Source organism: Ischnura elegans, chromosome 12, assembly GCF_921293095.1.
Source record: "Ischnura elegans chromosome 12, ioIscEleg1.1, whole genome shotgun sequence".
NCBI classification, from domain to species: Eukaryota; Metazoa; Arthropoda; class Insecta; order Odonata; family Coenagrionidae; genus Ischnura; species Ischnura elegans.
Window position 1 is genome coordinate 49,025,928 of NC_060257.1, and position 17,582 is coordinate 49,043,509.

General features: G+C 37.5%; 1 protein-coding gene across 3 annotated transcripts in view; it reads left to right on the forward strand.

Moving 5' to 3' along the window:
• Positions 1 to 17,582, forward strand: part of LOC124168896 (protein ecdysoneless) — a 49,040-nt gene that overhangs the window by 13,992 nt on the left and 17,466 nt on the right. For all 3 annotated transcript variants that reach the window (XR_006867004.1, XR_006867003.1, XM_046547275.1), the window contains exons 3-10: positions 815 to 902; positions 4,292 to 4,452; positions 4,863 to 5,004; positions 9,175 to 9,354; positions 9,767 to 9,913; positions 12,534 to 12,744; positions 16,438 to 16,609; positions 16,984 to 17,114. Coding sequence is in view for 1 of the 3 variants with exons in the window: in XM_046547275.1 (XP_046403231.1) it covers positions 815 to 902; positions 4,292 to 4,452; positions 4,863 to 5,004; positions 9,175 to 9,354; positions 9,767 to 9,913; positions 12,534 to 12,744; positions 16,438 to 16,609; positions 16,984 to 17,114 (1,232 nt within the window). In the remaining 2 variants the exon portion in view is untranslated. The remainder of the gene's footprint in view (positions 1 to 814; positions 903 to 4,291; positions 4,453 to 4,862; positions 5,005 to 9,174; positions 9,355 to 9,766; positions 9,914 to 12,533; positions 12,745 to 16,437; positions 16,610 to 16,983; positions 17,115 to 17,582) is intronic.

Below are 17,582 nucleotides of genomic sequence, written 5' to 3' on the forward strand. Positions count from 1 at the left end.
TTTATTTCTGCTACTACTATTTTGACTTGTTAACTTTCCATGAATCCGTGTTTGTGACTGCTTTGCTGTTGATGTAAGAATGCGGGAAGTTAAAAAAATATACGACTGGGAATTAGGGTAAAGTCAAGGAAATTGAAATTATAAAGTTGGTATGAACCTGATTGAGTGCAATATCTTCCAAAAAGTCCCTCCTTGAATCCAATCATTTCAGTACTATTGGAATACTTGGAAAAGTAGTGTAAAAGCCATTTTACACGGTACACGGAATTGCGCAGGTTAGAGCTACATTAATTTCTAAAATGGCATGGAATTGCGCGAATGCATGAACGAAATTAGAACATGGGCTATTTTGCCGTCTCGCGTCCACGCATTCTCGCATGTGTTCTAGCAATTCACCGCTTTACACAACGCAATTTTGATTGCGCCTTCGCACGTACGTCAGATTGCGCAATTCCGTGTACCATGTAAAACGGCCTTAAGAACATCAGAAGTTTTTTCAGCCTTTTGTTTGAAGTTAATGGTGTATCTTGTTTGATTTTGTATTCTGCTGTAATGGATGCAGTTAATCATTCCTCCTGGGATTCAAATTGATAATTTGATACCTTTTTATGATTGTGTACTGCTTTTTTGCCATGACGTGGCTTGTAGACAATTATTGGGTGTTTAAAAAAAAACATTTAATGGTTTTATTATCAATGGGGAAATGCCAAGAATTTTTGAGACAGAGAAAATCAATAAATCATATCATACAACGGGTATTGCTCATGTAAATACCTGAGATTTTACATTAATATGTAAATTCTTCTTTTTACAGGACAATTGATGAAGATGGTGAATTTTTATTGATTGAGGCTGCTAATCATCTACCTCATTGGGCAGAACCAAACACATGTAGTGGGCGGGTAATTGCTTCTTTTTAGTATTTTAAAATTTTTTAAGTTTGGAATGAATCAAATTATTATGCAATGTGTGTCTATTTTGTTTAGTAAAAGTAAAATGGGACCTAAACCTGTCATATTTTACCAATGTTAATAATGCATTGAATAATCAATTATCTAAAGTAATTGAGTTTGAGAGAAGCATATTGGTCAATTAGGCTCTTACTTTTTCAGATTGTAATCTAATTTGAGTAAAATGGAAAAATAATAAAAGTCATGGAAGTTAATCCTACTTGTTGATATGTGAAATTCCTTTATAATTATTTCAATGTATGTGATGGTGGTGCATCACTTTGGTTGTGGGTTATTAAATTGGTATCTGAACTGTTAGTTTCATAAACATGTCCAAAGTGCTACACAGCATGGGCGTACCCAGTGAGGGGCAGGGGGGGAGAGGGGGCTGCTCCCCCTAGAAGCAAAAATTGCAATAGTCTTAAGCAAAATCAGTATTGAATTGAAGCGAAAAAATTCTACAAATTTTCTTTAAACCCATGAAAAATGATATTAATTAGTATAAGATATGTAACTAAAATAAAACTATTTTTTCAAGGAAATAATCTCATAAACTAATGTCACACCTTGGTTTGCCCCCCTTAGACCATGGCTTGCCCCCCCCCCTTTTTATGATCCTGGTTGCACCCTTGCTACACAGGTACAGTAAAATTCGGTTATAACGCGGGTCTAGGGGGACATAGTTTACACCCGCGTTATCGGACAACCGCGTTATAACGGGAAATACGTGGGAAGCAATAAAAAAACCCTTAAAGGTAAAATTTATAGCCAATTTATTTGCGTTATACATTATTAAAATATTTATTTTATGATTTAGACGCTCTACTTTAACGGGAGTTACTAAAATACTCGGATATTTTCTTTTGCCGCGATAGTTGATGGCTTTTCTTTGTCACGTAATTTTTTATGCTTTGCAAGTGCAACAGAAGAATACTATCGCAATCACTTTGTCCCTCCAACCAATTCATCAATTCACTAATATTATGTAATAAATGGCCAATTTTTGGCATCTCGACCTCACATTCGTCTTCTTCATTCTCGCTCTCATCTTCCGATGATGCAGCTGTTTTTGCGCGGCTCTGGACTGCAGCCACAATTTCTTCGTCACTCTTATAAGCAGATACAGGAGTTTCCTCGTCTTCGCGAACCCAGGCCTCGAGATCACTCACAAATAGTTTATTAGAAAGAACATCTGAAGTTTCACGTGCGTCCTCTTCCGTGAAACCCAAAAACTCGTCTTCGTCTTCCATGCTATCGCCCGCTGTATACTCGCACTTTGACCAGCAATTTAGGATTGTAGCTGAAGTTATTTTCTTCCATGCCAATCCAATATTATAAGCCATATTCTTCAGGGTGACTGTTTTCAGATATTCTTGTACCTGCAGTTCTGAATTTATGACACTAGTGAGCAATTCCCGCCGATAATGGGCTTTAAATGCTCTAATTATCCCTTGATCCATGGGCTGAATAAGAGCTGTCGTATTTTTTGGTAAAAATGAAGCCACTATTTTGCCATCCCTCGATAACAAGAGCTCAGAAGACGGATGGGCCGGACAGTTATCTAACAGAAGTAGAGCCTTCTCTTCTAACTTTTTTGATCTTAAGTGGCTCTTAACCGATGGAACAAAATCTTCATTGAACCAAGATAAAAAATGTCTCGAGTCATCCAGGCATTCTGACTGTTTTTGTAATTTATGGGTAGTGCTGTCATATTAACGTGCTTGAAGCACCGAGGACTTCGATTTTTACCAATACACAGAGTTTTTAACTTGTGACTTCCTGATTTGTTCGCGCACAGTAATAAAGTCACTCTTTCTTTGCTCATTTTTATTCCGGATTTATTTGCAGACTTCTTAATATCAAGTGATTTTGTTGGAAGCAATCTGTAGTAGAGAGCGGTTTCATCGCAGTTATACAATTGCTCTTCAGTGTACTCACCCTCATCAATCATCTTGCGTAAAGTCCCACAGAATTCTCTAGCTGCTTCACTGTCACTGGAACGAGATTCTCCTTGCATGTTAACTTGCGCTACCCCGTGGCGAATTTTCCACCTCGATAGCCAGCCAGCAGAAGCAACAAAATCATGAGCACCACCTATTTGTTTATTTAATTTAATTGCCTGTGCTTGTAAAAGTGGACCAGATAATGGAACACCTTCACTGCGCTTCTGAACAAACCACGTGAACAAACATTCATCCACATCACCAGCAGCACTCAATCTGGCCTTTTTTCTATCAAGTCCTATTTCGTCATCCACTTGATCAACGAATGATCGTAATTTAACTTCTTCTTTCATCCAACCACGAATAGTTCCTTCAGGAACACCAAACTCCCTGAATAAACTTGATTTTGAATCACCGCGTTTCACTCTGTCGATTATGCCCAACTTTTCTTTTATTGTGTAAGTTTTCCTATTGGCAGACATCGTTTTAACCCTAAAATCAATGAAAATTTTTGTAAAAAAGTAATTTTCATATTCACATTAAAACAAAGGTAAAACAGCCCATTCATTATTAAATGCTCGAAGCCTGTGAGCATTGAGTACCTACCTTGGTTTGAGCGCCGCGGTGCGAACGTACGAATGAGAATTATCTCTATCTCCCAGAATCTCGAAAATTATTATAGCCGTGCAACACACTTTTCAGCTCGAGTTCGCAAGACACAATGACCGATCAGGCATTACCGAGTTTTTTTTATGGCTACGAAACAATGTATGGAATACGTCGCCAACCGCGTTAATACAGTCGCTTGAAGTTGCGACGCGTCGGTAGTCACGCCGAGATAAAATTCGCCACAAAGTTACCTACCTCAAAAAAAAGGTCAATGTAATCATCTCGGGGGACATGGTGAGACCCGCGGTATATCCGAAACCGCGGTAAAGTGAGGCGCGTAATAACCGGAATTCACTGTATATGAGAATGGCTTTAAATGGCATTACAATGGCCATGCATTGCTTCGGTGGATAAATGTTCAGTAGTCAAGGGGTAATTATTTTTAGTAGGTGACCTCACCATATCATTTTCTCTTTTCTTAATTTCATGCATTAAAATTTAATTTTTACATTAACAGCTTTGGTGGACACATTTCTAATCATGGGTGTGAATGTGCCAAGTCCTGTTTGTCCAAGTGGTGTTTTCTATTTAATAATTTAGCCATATCTGTGTGATTTCAATAACAAGAACTTCTCTAAAAATTATATTTTAAATAATAAATTCAATGATTATTAGAGATTATTAGGAAGTCAGTTATTTATGATTGGTATTCAAAAGTCATACTTTATTTCATAAATCATGCTTTTTAGAAAGTGGTTAATTTATTTTTAATTTATCCTGTAATTTTAGGTTTATCTTTATAATGGTGCTTTGCATCTTGTGGGTAAGGATGTGGCAGGAGGTGAAGGGAGTATGCAAGTACCAGAAGGAATTACATGTGTCCGCAAACACCCTAGATTCACCAAGGCATCTGATCTTGTTCAAACAGCTGTTAATAAAATGATTAAAGGGTAAGGAGAGTTAATGTTCTTTGAATAAAAAAAATTATTGAGTAATTTTGGTTTTAAGTCTTCTTATGTGACATAAATTGGAGTTGAAGTAGTATATATGTGTATTTGCAATTAATGAGTTTGTTATCTGTTAATGCCGGAATAAAATCTTGTGAGATTTGTAAATTCAACATTATTCTTTTTATCAATTTGTGACCAAGAGGGATAATTTACAAAATTTATGTTAAGTCATGTAGTTACCCAAATATTTAATGCAAGTATGAATCCCAAATTTGACTGTATATCCTTATGTATGATCATCTTGTTGCCTCCTTTATTTTTTGCCTATCATGATAAAGATTAAGATATGATATATGTAAAGATATGTAAATTATGCATAGGTATGATTTTGTTACTTCACATTTTTGCAGGTATCCTGAAAAGGCTGCACAAAGCTTACATCGTCCCCATGCCTATATTCCAATCGGTGTGGCAGCTCTGTTAAATGAAAATGCTTCATTAATATCTCCTGCTGTCCTAGCATTTTGCCACAGGGATCCTATAGACATGAAGGTAAGGAAATATTTGTTACTAATTATCTTGGCTGGCATTAACCTTATGGGGAGCGTAATGTTAAATATACTTGGGAATTCAATGTAAGTGCCATTTTTCCTATGTGACATTGCTATCACTTTAAATAGACATTAAGTAGTAATATTATTTCATTACATTTTCATTTTTTGGTTGAAGGATCTCAACTCTATTAATTCTTTCATCTTTATTTATCCTGACTGACCCTTAACTGTGACCTTTACTTCAACCAGCCTTTCCTTCTCTATCACATTCCCTTATGTAGGCATACCTGGTTCTAGTCACAATTTTAATACTTCTAGCCGCATCAGACCTATTAACAAGTAACAGCATCTTCATTATAACATCTAAAAACCCCTCTTTCACAAAGTGACTACAGTAAACTCTCGATTATACGAAGCAGGATTTTACGAAGTTTTCGATTATACGAAGTGATATTGCGGTCCTGGTGAAAAGCCTATGTTAAATACATGGTGCTATTCGATTATACGAAGTTTCGATTATACGAAATGTTTTAAAATTACGAACCTCGGCTCGGTCCCCAGGAGCAAATGGCATTCGTTTATACGAACTACGGCAAAATATTTGTCAACAAAACTAATTACGCCGGCGTAGTTAGCTAAAAAAAATCAGCGCTTCTGACTGTGGTCCATAAAAAGTGTGAAATCGTAAATGATAGTGCAACTTTGGAGAGAAAGGGTTCGCCTAAAACCTCACGGTGGGAATTTAGGGGAAGTAGGAGTTCAGTAAAAATATCGCGACTGACATAATGCCCCTATTTACGTGCCTATTCGTAAACATTGCATTGACAATACATCGTAGTTTAACATTTCAGGAAGGTCGCGCGAGGTATTTCGCACACTCCTACTTAACCGTTTGCAGTGCTATGAACGTACCTGGTACGTTCGCAAGGCAGGCTGCAGTGAACGTACTTCCAAGACTACTTGACTACTTTTCGCCGGAGCACTTCGAAGGTCCCTAATCCAGGACCCTTTCCTCGACGAGCTGACCCTCGCTGGCCCCTCTCTTCGACCCTCCGAGCGGGGGGCCTCCCTCCCCAAAAGTGACCGCACTGACTGCATTTTGAAAATCTATCAATCAATGCCATCATCAAAAAATAATTGTTTGCATCGCACTCCTACCAATCTGCCAATCAGGCAATCAAGTACGTCTCTGAACCGTGTTTATGCGATGAGAAATAACAATTTTGTTAACTTTGCTAAAATGGCCAAGTTAATAAAATTGTTATTTTTCATCGCGGAAACACGGTTCAAAAACGTACTTGATTTCCTCGACTACAATCGCAAATTGCTGGAAATCGGCCGGATTCCCTTAGATAGCGCATCATGAGGATGTTCTTGAGGTTGGTAATTGATACAACGAGCCTACTAGTAATTCTACCGCTATAATATCACGGCTATGGTTGATTAGTTATGTTATACCTTCAGGAAGCTGCAGCGGATGAAATCGCGGAGGAGATTAGAGGCTTAAAAAATGATTTTGAAAAATACTTGGACAAAGCAGGAAGAGCACTGTGCGCAACATCAAACTATTATATTGCCCTAGACGATGATATCTAGGTTTGCGACAATGCGACGCCGGTACCTACGTTGGATGAAGCAGCGGCCGGCTGATAATAGCAGTGACGACGAAGATGAAAGCAAGGAAGTAATTTCACCAAATAAAAAAGAAGTATACGCTGCCCTCCAAACATTAAGATATTTTGATCTGGCTAACGATTTAGATCCCCAATTTAATTCCCATTTATGCAAGTGAGAAACCATGGTGGAAGCGGCGATGGAGAAGGGCAAAAAGCAAAAAAATAACGGATTTTTCTGGGTAATATGTTTTCGTGTATATATTAGCCTTCCTGAATAAACAACTTAAATATCTTAAGTATTGGGCTCTATTTACCACCAACTTATTTTTCAGGCTACTCGTAATGAAGACGCACTTCTAACTCTAACCATGAACTTTCTTCTCGCGCGACTCCCTGTTCTCCCATGCCGAGAGATCTTTCTTTCCAAAGTCTTTGTTTACTCACTCCCGCGGCCTTCTGCTGATCTTGCTGACACCCACCTTACGCATCCCAAACCCCTCCTTCCCCAGCATTTCCCATTCACTCCCTCCCTAAGGTGACTGAGCTTGAGTGCGTCGTGAAAAAATACGCCCCCCAAACATAGACTGAGGCAGAGCTGAAGGCCCTTTCCCCACCCTTCTTTCTCCTGCCCCTTCACCCCTCGTTACGCTGACCACACTTCTTTCCTCATCCCACTCCTATTCACCCCACCCACTGGGAACGTTCTCCGACTGTGGAGAAGGGCATGGTTCATCTTTACCTGCAAGGGGAATAAGTTTTTAACTGGAGAGGCTGAAGAAGTATCTTTCACTATCAGGGAAATGGTGCCTTGCTTATAATTGTGTCTCTTCTTCTCTGCTGACTTTTCAATTTAAATTATTTTATTTTCTGTTTCCACACTATATTTATTTACGATTATGGCGCGAATATTTTTAGTGCTAAAACTAAAGAAAATATTTTCTCTATGTCAATGATCCTCTGCATAACTTTCAATACGGTGGAGAAAGGAACACGAAAACTAAATGAGGTGAGGGTACAGGTTTTTGCGTGTCATTTTTGGGAATTCATGCAAGTGAACCAATACTTCACACACGTTAAGAAATGATGAAACGTCTCTTGTAGGAAAACAATCAATGTGGATAATAAGGTTTCTCTCTTTACTCCTCCGTTAATGGAAGATGTTTCTCCTGTCGTTTTCCGGTTTGAACCTTGCTCCTGTCGGCATAAAAGAAGAGAGACATACTATATGAACATAGCACCATATTCTTCGTGCCGGGTGTGAAGTACTTCACACCCGGCACGAAGAATATGGTCCTGATGAAGAATTAAGTCTTTCATTGCAACGTCTGCAAAGATGATGGAGCACATAGTAGCCGGACGGAGAACTCAAACAGAATTTACTTCAAATATTCGCCAGAATATAATCATATCCTACGTAATTTATGATCATAACTGAATCTCAATGAAAATAACTAATTGAAAAGATGGCTTATTCAGCTGAAAATTCGGAGTAACTCGAAATATTAACTTACGAAGGTTATTTTGGAAACGGGTTAAGGCCCTCGCTTTTCTTTTTTTTTCTCGTCACTGAGCGATAGAGGGCGACATTAATGGTGGTTAGGCCCTTAGAGTATGGTTAGGCCGGCTGCCGCTAATATTTCCGTGGGTATTGGAAACAAATATCTATCTTACGCTTACTTAATAGTTTCTGTTCGCTCCTAACCACAAATTTATAATATTAAATTCTTATAATAAACTTTGCAATTCATGATTTGATTATGTTTTCTAAACTGGTCGGGAATTTCTTAAACGATCGTTGATATTGAAGTATGTACAAGAAATGGGAAAATTATGGTGGTATAATTATTTAACGATCGGCATAAATCGATAACAAAAAGCCTTTTCTAAGAATTTTACCGTGAATAACTACTGGAAACATTTTTAATAAGGCCACTAAAGACAAAAAAGGGCGGAAGAAACAAAAGTGAACATTTTTTCGGGACTTATGAAAAAGGTTTGAAATTACGAAACTCTATTTTACGAAGTGCCAATTTCCCGGTCCCACTGACTTCGTAAAATCGAGAGTTTACTGTAATCCTTTATTCTACCTCCTTTTATGGTCGTTTTAGCATCCTTGTTGTTTGTATGGGTAGCATTCTTTGTTCACTTGTATGTTTACTTTCCAAATTACCCTAATGTCAGGTATTGGGGTATGCTCTATTTGATGGTTATTTTGTTTCTACCAAGTAATATTCTTCACTCTTTTACTTTGTATGCAACTTGGCGGTTGGTTGGGAGATGTCTGGGTTGAGCTCATCCTAGATTAAGCCACAGACATGTGAATCTCACACATTCAAGGTAAAGAGGCAGTTTCTAGTTCATCTAGCACCTCAAGGAATTTCGTTTGTGGGGTGTCTGAAGGCTTCATCTGGGATTTAAATCCAGGGCTTGATTAGAAGGATTGTGCTCTACCTTCTTGGCATCCATCCCTCTTATTACTGATTTGATAGTCTGATATGGAATATTATTCTGTTGGTTACGGTGCTTTTATTTCTATCGCGCTCTATTTTCAGGCATGCCGTGCAATGCGCTACTTCCCTCCTGAGAATTGCGTGATGCGGCAGATAGCTCTAACACGTTGCCAATATGCCATGCTAATGCATCAACAGTTTACTCCAGATAGGAGGACTGGCTGGAGTCTCCCTCCCCCAATGCATCCTGATCGGAAAAAGCATTTATTAGGAATTAAGCTGGTAAGCAAAGTCATTTTTCCATGGTAGAAGTTGTAATCATTTATTAGATCAGCATTTCTTTGTTTTTTAAATACAATTTACCAACATCCTGGTTTACGTACCAGCATCTCACATTGCCTGTCTGTAAAAGTAAAAAAAGTATTGAGCAATCATAGCTCATTTCTTACCACTGTGGTGAGAAATTTATTTGGAAATAATTTTCTCCTACTCCAATTATAACACTAACTATAATTGGAGTAGGCCTAACAATAATTGGAGTAGGAGAATGCATAGAGTATAAATTGTATGATCTTAAAGTATATTGTGTAGAACCACCTTCTGATTTGTTTTAAATCTCTTATTTTCATTTCCTTGTGCTGGCATCAATCATGTGAGGACATAAAATCTCCATAAGTAATGGTTTTATTTCCAGGCATGTGGCTTTGAAATACTGGTAGCACAAGCAAAGTCACTCCCATCTCCATGCATTTCTGAGCCCACCTCTCCAACTGATAGTGCAATGTTAGAACCCGTTTGGAAAAAATATCTTAGTAGTTTGGAAAAAAATGGTTACTTTGAGGTAAGAACTTATATTTATTTGGTGTAAATTATTTAATGGTATGATTTTTAATACAATTTATTATTAATAATATTTTTGAGAAACTATATAAATCAGGATTAAGTACTTCCTTTATGTTTGTTTAGTCATGGGCATAGCCTGCATATAACACAGCCTTGATTATCTACCCAACACTGTTACATAATGTTTTGTTGATATTCTCATTTTAATATTTTCAGAAAATAAAGTCATGATAAATTTGGGAATTTCTTTGAAAAGTGTATAAATTGCAAAATGAGAAAGGATATACAGTGGAACTTGGTTAGTACATTCCTCCTTAGTACGTTTTCCTCCTTAGTACGACGATTTCTCTCGGTCCCGGTACCATCGGAACAAAATACAGGCAAAAGTATTTGGTTAGTACGTTTGAAAAAATTGCTAGCCGTGACGCAACCCGCAATTCGTTCTTTAGTATCTTCTTAAGGGTCGTAAAGCTCCGAATTCATGATTTAATTTATTATTACTAGCCATTAACATTCTTGCATTCATTCTACATATCTTTCTTCGACCGTGATTTATCCAAATGCATTTCTCAATTCTTATGACGTGATGAATTTATCAGGAATGTCTGACAATGCAAAACTGCAGCCAATGAGAAGCCCCAATTTTCCCCATCCCGAGCTCCTCACCTTCTGTTGCCTCTGGAGTGCCCACTGCGCACAAATTTCACGAGTGGGCAATTGTTGCTATTGCACGAGTTATCATGATGAAGAAATGAGTCTTATCCAATTCCCACTTTATCTAAAACAGTACTGCACGACGTCAATGCTATGGAGTACGTGCGTATTTGACTACTGCTGCGGGAGCAGACGATGCTCTGGATCTCCACGCCAAGCTTAGCTTAAAAATACTTGATCTCGGCACGAAAGCAGACGACATTAAACAAATTTTTAAAGTAAATTTCAACTGTATAATATAAAATCTTCTTGTAATTATGTCGTAATCTAATAATCTTGCGTGTTATTATTCGATATATTGATCGCTATAACAATCGATATGGCTTTATTCCAGAAGCCAATGAGTATGGCTGTTGCCGTAATTTAAGGTTAATATAATTTTGTCCAATTTTTATGATGTTTAAAAACAACCCGTTGACATACTCAGGGTTGTTGTTATATTCTCCGAGAATGCTGTGACAAAAAAGAAATGACTTAGATTTACTTGTCCTCTTTCCATAAGTACATATAGGATAAATCACGGGAGAAAGACGCCGTTTTCATGTAATTGTCTTTAGGAAATCTATGAAACATTGTGATTTTTTATTCACATGGTATTGTTTTTCAATGTAGCGCCCATTTTCTTTACTTTAAAGGTGAAATGAGTTCAGGAAGGCGATCCAGACGAGAACTACCAATAGTAATTGTAATTATGACGGCTTTTCCACAGATTGCAATTACCCCGACTGCTATTTTTTACTTTCCTCGTTAGCACGTTTTCCTGGTTAGTACGTTCATTTTTTGTGGTCCCTTCAGAAACGTACTAGACAAGTTCCACTGTACTTCGATTACTATTAGTCTGATCCAGAAATAGTGAAGAACTTTGCATCTAGCTCTGTCTATCAGGTTTTTTTATTAAATATGTATGCAAGGAGCTTCATTTTCAGTGAGGGCAGTTGCCCTACCCTCTGCTGTGTCTTTGAAAATAGTGATGCGGAATATAAATCTCAGAAAAGATGGGACATGTGAAAAAAAATACATGTCAAATACAAACTTACAAAAGTATATTTGTGAAGTAATTCATATTTCTAATTACATGGGTGAAGTATGATGTGACGACAGTCCTGAAGTCTACTTGGAAAAATGAATGGATAAAATTTTGTCCTTCATGGAATTTAATCAAATTTACATTCACTTTAAAAGGCTTTAAGTTTTGAGTGACTATCTTTATCAATATTTACATGATGATGTGCGGTATTTACATAATAGTAAGTGATTTCCTTGTTTACTAATACTATTTTCTGTCTACAATGCTACTAAATTTATACATATCTTGGATATTTGCAAAATTTTGTTTTATTTTTTTGTGGTGTTGAAGTGAAGTAGTCACTGGATTTTTCATACCCTAGTATTTTTAGTAAATGAGGTAATTACTCGAGATAAATTCATTGGCCTTCCCATTTTTAAGTGTGAAAGGAAATTTTAGAAACCCGAAACAACTTGCTGTTAAATTATTTTTTTGTAAGTTTACATCTTCAGGATCTTTGTGGCAGCCACTCAGTGATTCAACCCAAAAGTTGGTTTGGTTAGGTGAGGGTAGATTTCACTCCGGACTGGGCCATGGGAGTCTGAACTTCACTCTTTCTGGGTAGGGGGGAAGTTACTTTCCCTGGGCCACCCTACACTTCCAAGGGTTTTGATTTGGGGTGTCCCAGGGATCCACCTGGGATTTGAACCTGGGACCCCTCGATCTGTAGCCAAGTGCTCTACCCACTAGGCTACCATGCTTCCCCATAGTGGTGTTATAAAATAAAAAAATGAATTGATTATAACATATTTTGTTGCATTCAGTTCTAATAATTGTGTCTGTCAACACTGGGAATTAAACTGTCTGATTCTCATTCTATATTTGTGGTTTTTTACAGAATTTACTCCCTGGGTCCAAGGAATACAATCTTAAGTTGAAAGAGGCACAACAGTATTTTTCAGTGGCTATAGGTAGCATACACAAAAGTAGTATTTCTAGTCAAAGAGGACAGCCACCATCAGGTGCTGATATTTTGTCTCTCTTGAAAAGCTTAGATATTGATGAGGATGTTTTGAAGAAAGAAGAATCATCATTACCTTCACCTGATGGTAATATTCTGTGGCTTATTGCTGCATTAGCAACTGTTGTTTATTTAATTACGACAACCCTAATGAGGAACTTGCATGGGTCGTAGATTGCTCTAAAAACTATTTTGAATAAGTCAAATGGATACATTAGCTCGCAAAAATACCTTCAGTTTCTCCATTCAACATCAAAAGAAATAAAAAAATTGCATTTAAAATCGAGAAAAATTTCTCTGAGCCGACCACTGCGCGAAGACACCCGAGCGTTGCCGAGGCCAGGCGTGACGTCATAGGTGCCTAAACAATCGTATTGCATTTAAAATCGAGAAAAATTTCTCTGAGCCGACCACTGCGCGAAGACACCCGAGCGTTGCCGAGGCCAGGCGTGACGTCATAGGTGCCTAAACAACCGTATTGCATTTAAAATCGAGAAAAATTTCTCTGAGCCGACCACTGCGCGAAGACACCCGAGCGTTGCCGAGGCCCGGCGTGACGTCATAGGTGCCTAAACAACCGTAGGGAGTTGGGAAATACGCTGAGCGCATTGATGTAAAATTTGTTTTGAGGGAGTATTTAGCCGCTCATCGTCACTTTATTTTGTTCTGTTATTCTTGGGCAAGTTTTCCTATTGCTATTGTGCCACGATTATTACTTGGGATATTAATAATGCGAGATCGGGATGATGAAGCACAAGGGTTTCACTTCGTATGTTTTAGTTATCAGAAAAATGGGTGATAACGTTGCCACTCGCTTGAATAGTACTCTTGAAATCCATCTACATCTACATAATACCCCGCAAGCCGCCTAAAAGGCGTGTGGCATGGGGTGTTAGGACACCAGCTTTTTTTTTAGGACACCAAAAATTGATGCCACGACCCTCATAGAATTTGTTAAGACAAATTATTTCTATACGTTGGCGGCAAATCGAGATGTAAAAGAAACTTGTAATACTAGAGGATAACGATCATAAGCTGTGCTGTTGACATTAGAGTAAGCTGTGCTGTTGAATTTGGCAATGCCGAATTAGCGGAGAAGGTAGTCCTATCCGTCCTACGGTACGAATTCACAGCAAAACAGTCGGCACACAATCCACATGTGAGATCGTGAATCGGTTCCGCTGCCAACACACACAAGCCACAACCTATTTCAATAATATAGGTAAATCCATAAACAATATACTAGCATATACCATAAAAATATAGTGGGAAATAGGCAAATACTCTTATCAAAAACTGGAAGTCACTGTCACATTCTTATATTCATCACGTACGACTTACAATAACAGAGCTCGTTATGATGGAAACAACTATTTATTCACTGATTTAAACCCTTAAATTAGCCCACACAAGTGACACAGGTGACTTTTCTCACTACTGTTTGTTGAAATAATGGAATAACAAACTTCACACACAGTTTTTATTTCAATAGCTTGATCATGAAATGTCATATCTACGGTGAACAACGGAGGTTAACACGCCACTGACAATTTTTACACTACTGTTAAACATTTATCGATAGCGTAATAGCACTCTTCACAATTCAATCACGATGGAACACTGATAACTCTTGGCCGATATTTTTCAACCTTGTCAAACTTTGTGCATTACAACCACTGGCACTGTGATTATTAGCAGTAGCTTAACGGGAGATGTCACGTTGAAAATAAACTATTTTGGCACAAAAATGTTCCTAGATGTCTCCAATCAGCGAGCAAAAGTTGCATTGACTGGAATTCACCTCATAATACAAGCACAGACAGTCCTAAACGACGAATTCTCCGGTACCTACAAATAAAGGGATGAAGTTATTGTATATAAAAGCATAGCGGACATTAGTAAACATCAAAATCGTTCTAATTACATCCTTAAATGAATGATATGCCGTTGATAACATCAACTTACAATTAACGTATCCCCCTTCCAACAGCCGTGGCTCAGACTCCTACAACGATGTTATTTAGGTATTGTAACATTTTTGGTTTAACTGCTCCAGTTTTATATTTTATGCCCTTACTCAGATATTAATATTATAAATAATGCAAAATATTAGGGCTTCCAAGCCTCTATCGTCGGATATTAATCTTTAAATAGAAAATAATCAACACGTCTAACAAACGAAGCTCTCACAACTGCTGGCAACTATTACAAACAATCACAACAATAGTTTCGCGTGATGTTTAGGCACCTTTGACGTCATCGAGGCTTCGTCGGCAGTGGCTTGGGGGGTGAGGGGGTTTTTCCCGCACTTTAAAATTCGTTATATTTATCATTGAATATCTCGCGAAGGAAAACTCAGATTTACATGCGGTTTTCTTTGTTGTATTCAGAAAATAATTTTCTGTCCGCCAGTGAAATTAAAAAAATTCATGCAAGTTCCCCATTGTCACAATACTATCAGTGTGTACAGTTATTAATGGGATGGTATACGAAATGCTTTAGTCTCTCTTTGTCTCTTATTTTTTTTGTTATAACTTTTCCAGTCCTTGACTTTGTTGTTATTGGCCTCTTATCAGATTTGCAATGCTATTGAAAGATTTCATTTCAGCTATTTTTTGCCTTATCTTTTGGTGTAATTTAAGAAAAAAACTATGATGTTTTAATTCTATTTGCAAAATAGGCAGATAACTACTATGTTTTGTTTGAGGTCTAAGTATTGAAGTTAGTTAAGTATATTATTGAATTATATAGGTTTGGGTTCATTTATTGAGTGGAAGTTATTGTTGCAATATGCAAGATACTACAGTGAATCCTCGTTCTACGTCACCCCGTTTAACGTCATTTCGCGATAACGTCACGAAAATTTTGAGACCGTCATTCGTTTATCGCACCTTCGCTTCGATATAACGTCAAGGCTTTTAAATTTCGTGCGAGAAAAAAACGTGAAGAGGCGGGCGTTGCAGGTTGTTCGTTTTGTGGGCGGTAATACAGTCAGCCTACACGAAGTGTAAAACGGTGTGTTTATTGTTAATTGCGATTACGGTTTTAGCAAATTGTCTGCAAAATGAATTCTTAGGTAGGTGCGCAAGGTTTTACTTGACGTAATGGTTTTCAGGAACCTAAAAAGTGATTTCAAGGAATTTTTCCGTGTAGAACTCGGAGTTTTTGTCGTCACTTTTTTTGCCGTGTTCACAATAATTTTTGTTCCTGTAACTGCGACGATGTTTCAGCGATGACGATGCCCAGGCGACGCTCGCCTGGGCGACCACCATAGCGAAGCTGAAAAGCAAATGCGGGAAGATACAAAAATGGAGAAGGATTTACGTCACTGCTGCTATTGTCGTCGATGAAGACAGGAACTCGTATTTATGCCATAGTTTGGCTTTCCCATCGTGAAAAAATGCCCCAGATATGATACGCTAAAATTTTTTCGCGTAGGAATTGTGAGGTCTAGGAGCCGATATTCACTTTTTACATTGTTTCTTATGGGATATTATGTTTCGATTAACGTCATTTCGTTTATCGTCACATTTTTCAGGAACGGTAAGTGACGTTAGACGAGGACTCACTGTATTTATTTTATGTTGAAATTTATGTATCTATTGAAGATCCCGGGAAATTATTATTATTATTTCATACTGTTTTCTAATTTGTAACAGCGAGTTAAATTTTTATTTATATAGTCTGTAGGACCCTTAGGGTCCATGATAGTAAACGCTTATTATTATTAATATAAACTTTCAATTTTGCTGATTCTATTTCAATGTTTGATTTGTTTCAGATGACTCGTGGCTTCAGGTAACAACGGAAGAATTGGACTCGATGTTGGATGAGCGGTACGGTGTACCCAAGAGTATGGATGTAGGGAGTGATGCCGATCCATCGTCAGTGGCTGCACGTGTGCAGAAATTTCTTAACCATGTTTCTGGACTTGAGGGTGCTGAGTTTCCCAGGTAAAACCTTTCATTCAATTTCAGTCCAGTAAGACCTTTTCTGACGAACAGTGGATGTACAAACTTTCAGAGATGTGAACGTTTAAAAGATTGAAGTGTGCCCGAAATATAGAAATATATTTAAAGGAACTACAAATACTCCTACTTCTGTTAAAAGATAAATGTTGCATAGGGAATGCTACATTTATCTTTTCATATTTTCTTGGACTTATTTAAATGCAATAAATTTCTTTTTTCACTGTAAAATGAAATCTGTAACTCGATAATGTAGGACCCTTATTTAACTTATGAAACCTCTACTGATACTACTAATCAGATAACTGCGTGAAATCCTTGGTGTACTAATGAAATGATGATCCAAAATTATTACGCAGGTGGAATGAAGAGGGAGCTGCAGAAGAAGCAACAAATGATCCTGGGACATCATTGGCTGAGAACTCAACAACTGCAAATAAAGTTGATTTTGATGCTGATCTTTTCTCTTGTGCAGTGAAGGATATTGTAGGTAATGGACCTTAAAAGTTTTTACTTTAACTAAGTAGTATTCACCTGATATCATAAATATCTAAGTGCTCAATCATATTGTACCTACAATGATAAGTTTTGGAAAAATCCAAGTGACAATACTTACCGGGTTTTAAATTTTGCCTTTCAAATCGATGGAACTTTCCAAGGCGTTTTCATTTGACACTGGTTTATTTTCTGTAAAGGTTAGAATTGCAAAGTCTATATGTAACTCAATATATTAATTTGTGGTGTATGTTTGCAAACCTCAACTTTGATCCATTAATTTGAGTTTTCACTCATCGGATCGAAGAAGAATTTGTGTTTTTTGAAAGAAAATCTGACCACATGCAAGAGGCGTTTGTAAATTTTCATCAACTGATAGGAAAGGGTTAAGAAATGAGGGCAAAAAGAGGGTTTATCGATATTATTTTACATGGGGAATGAGTTATGATGCTGAATTTTATTG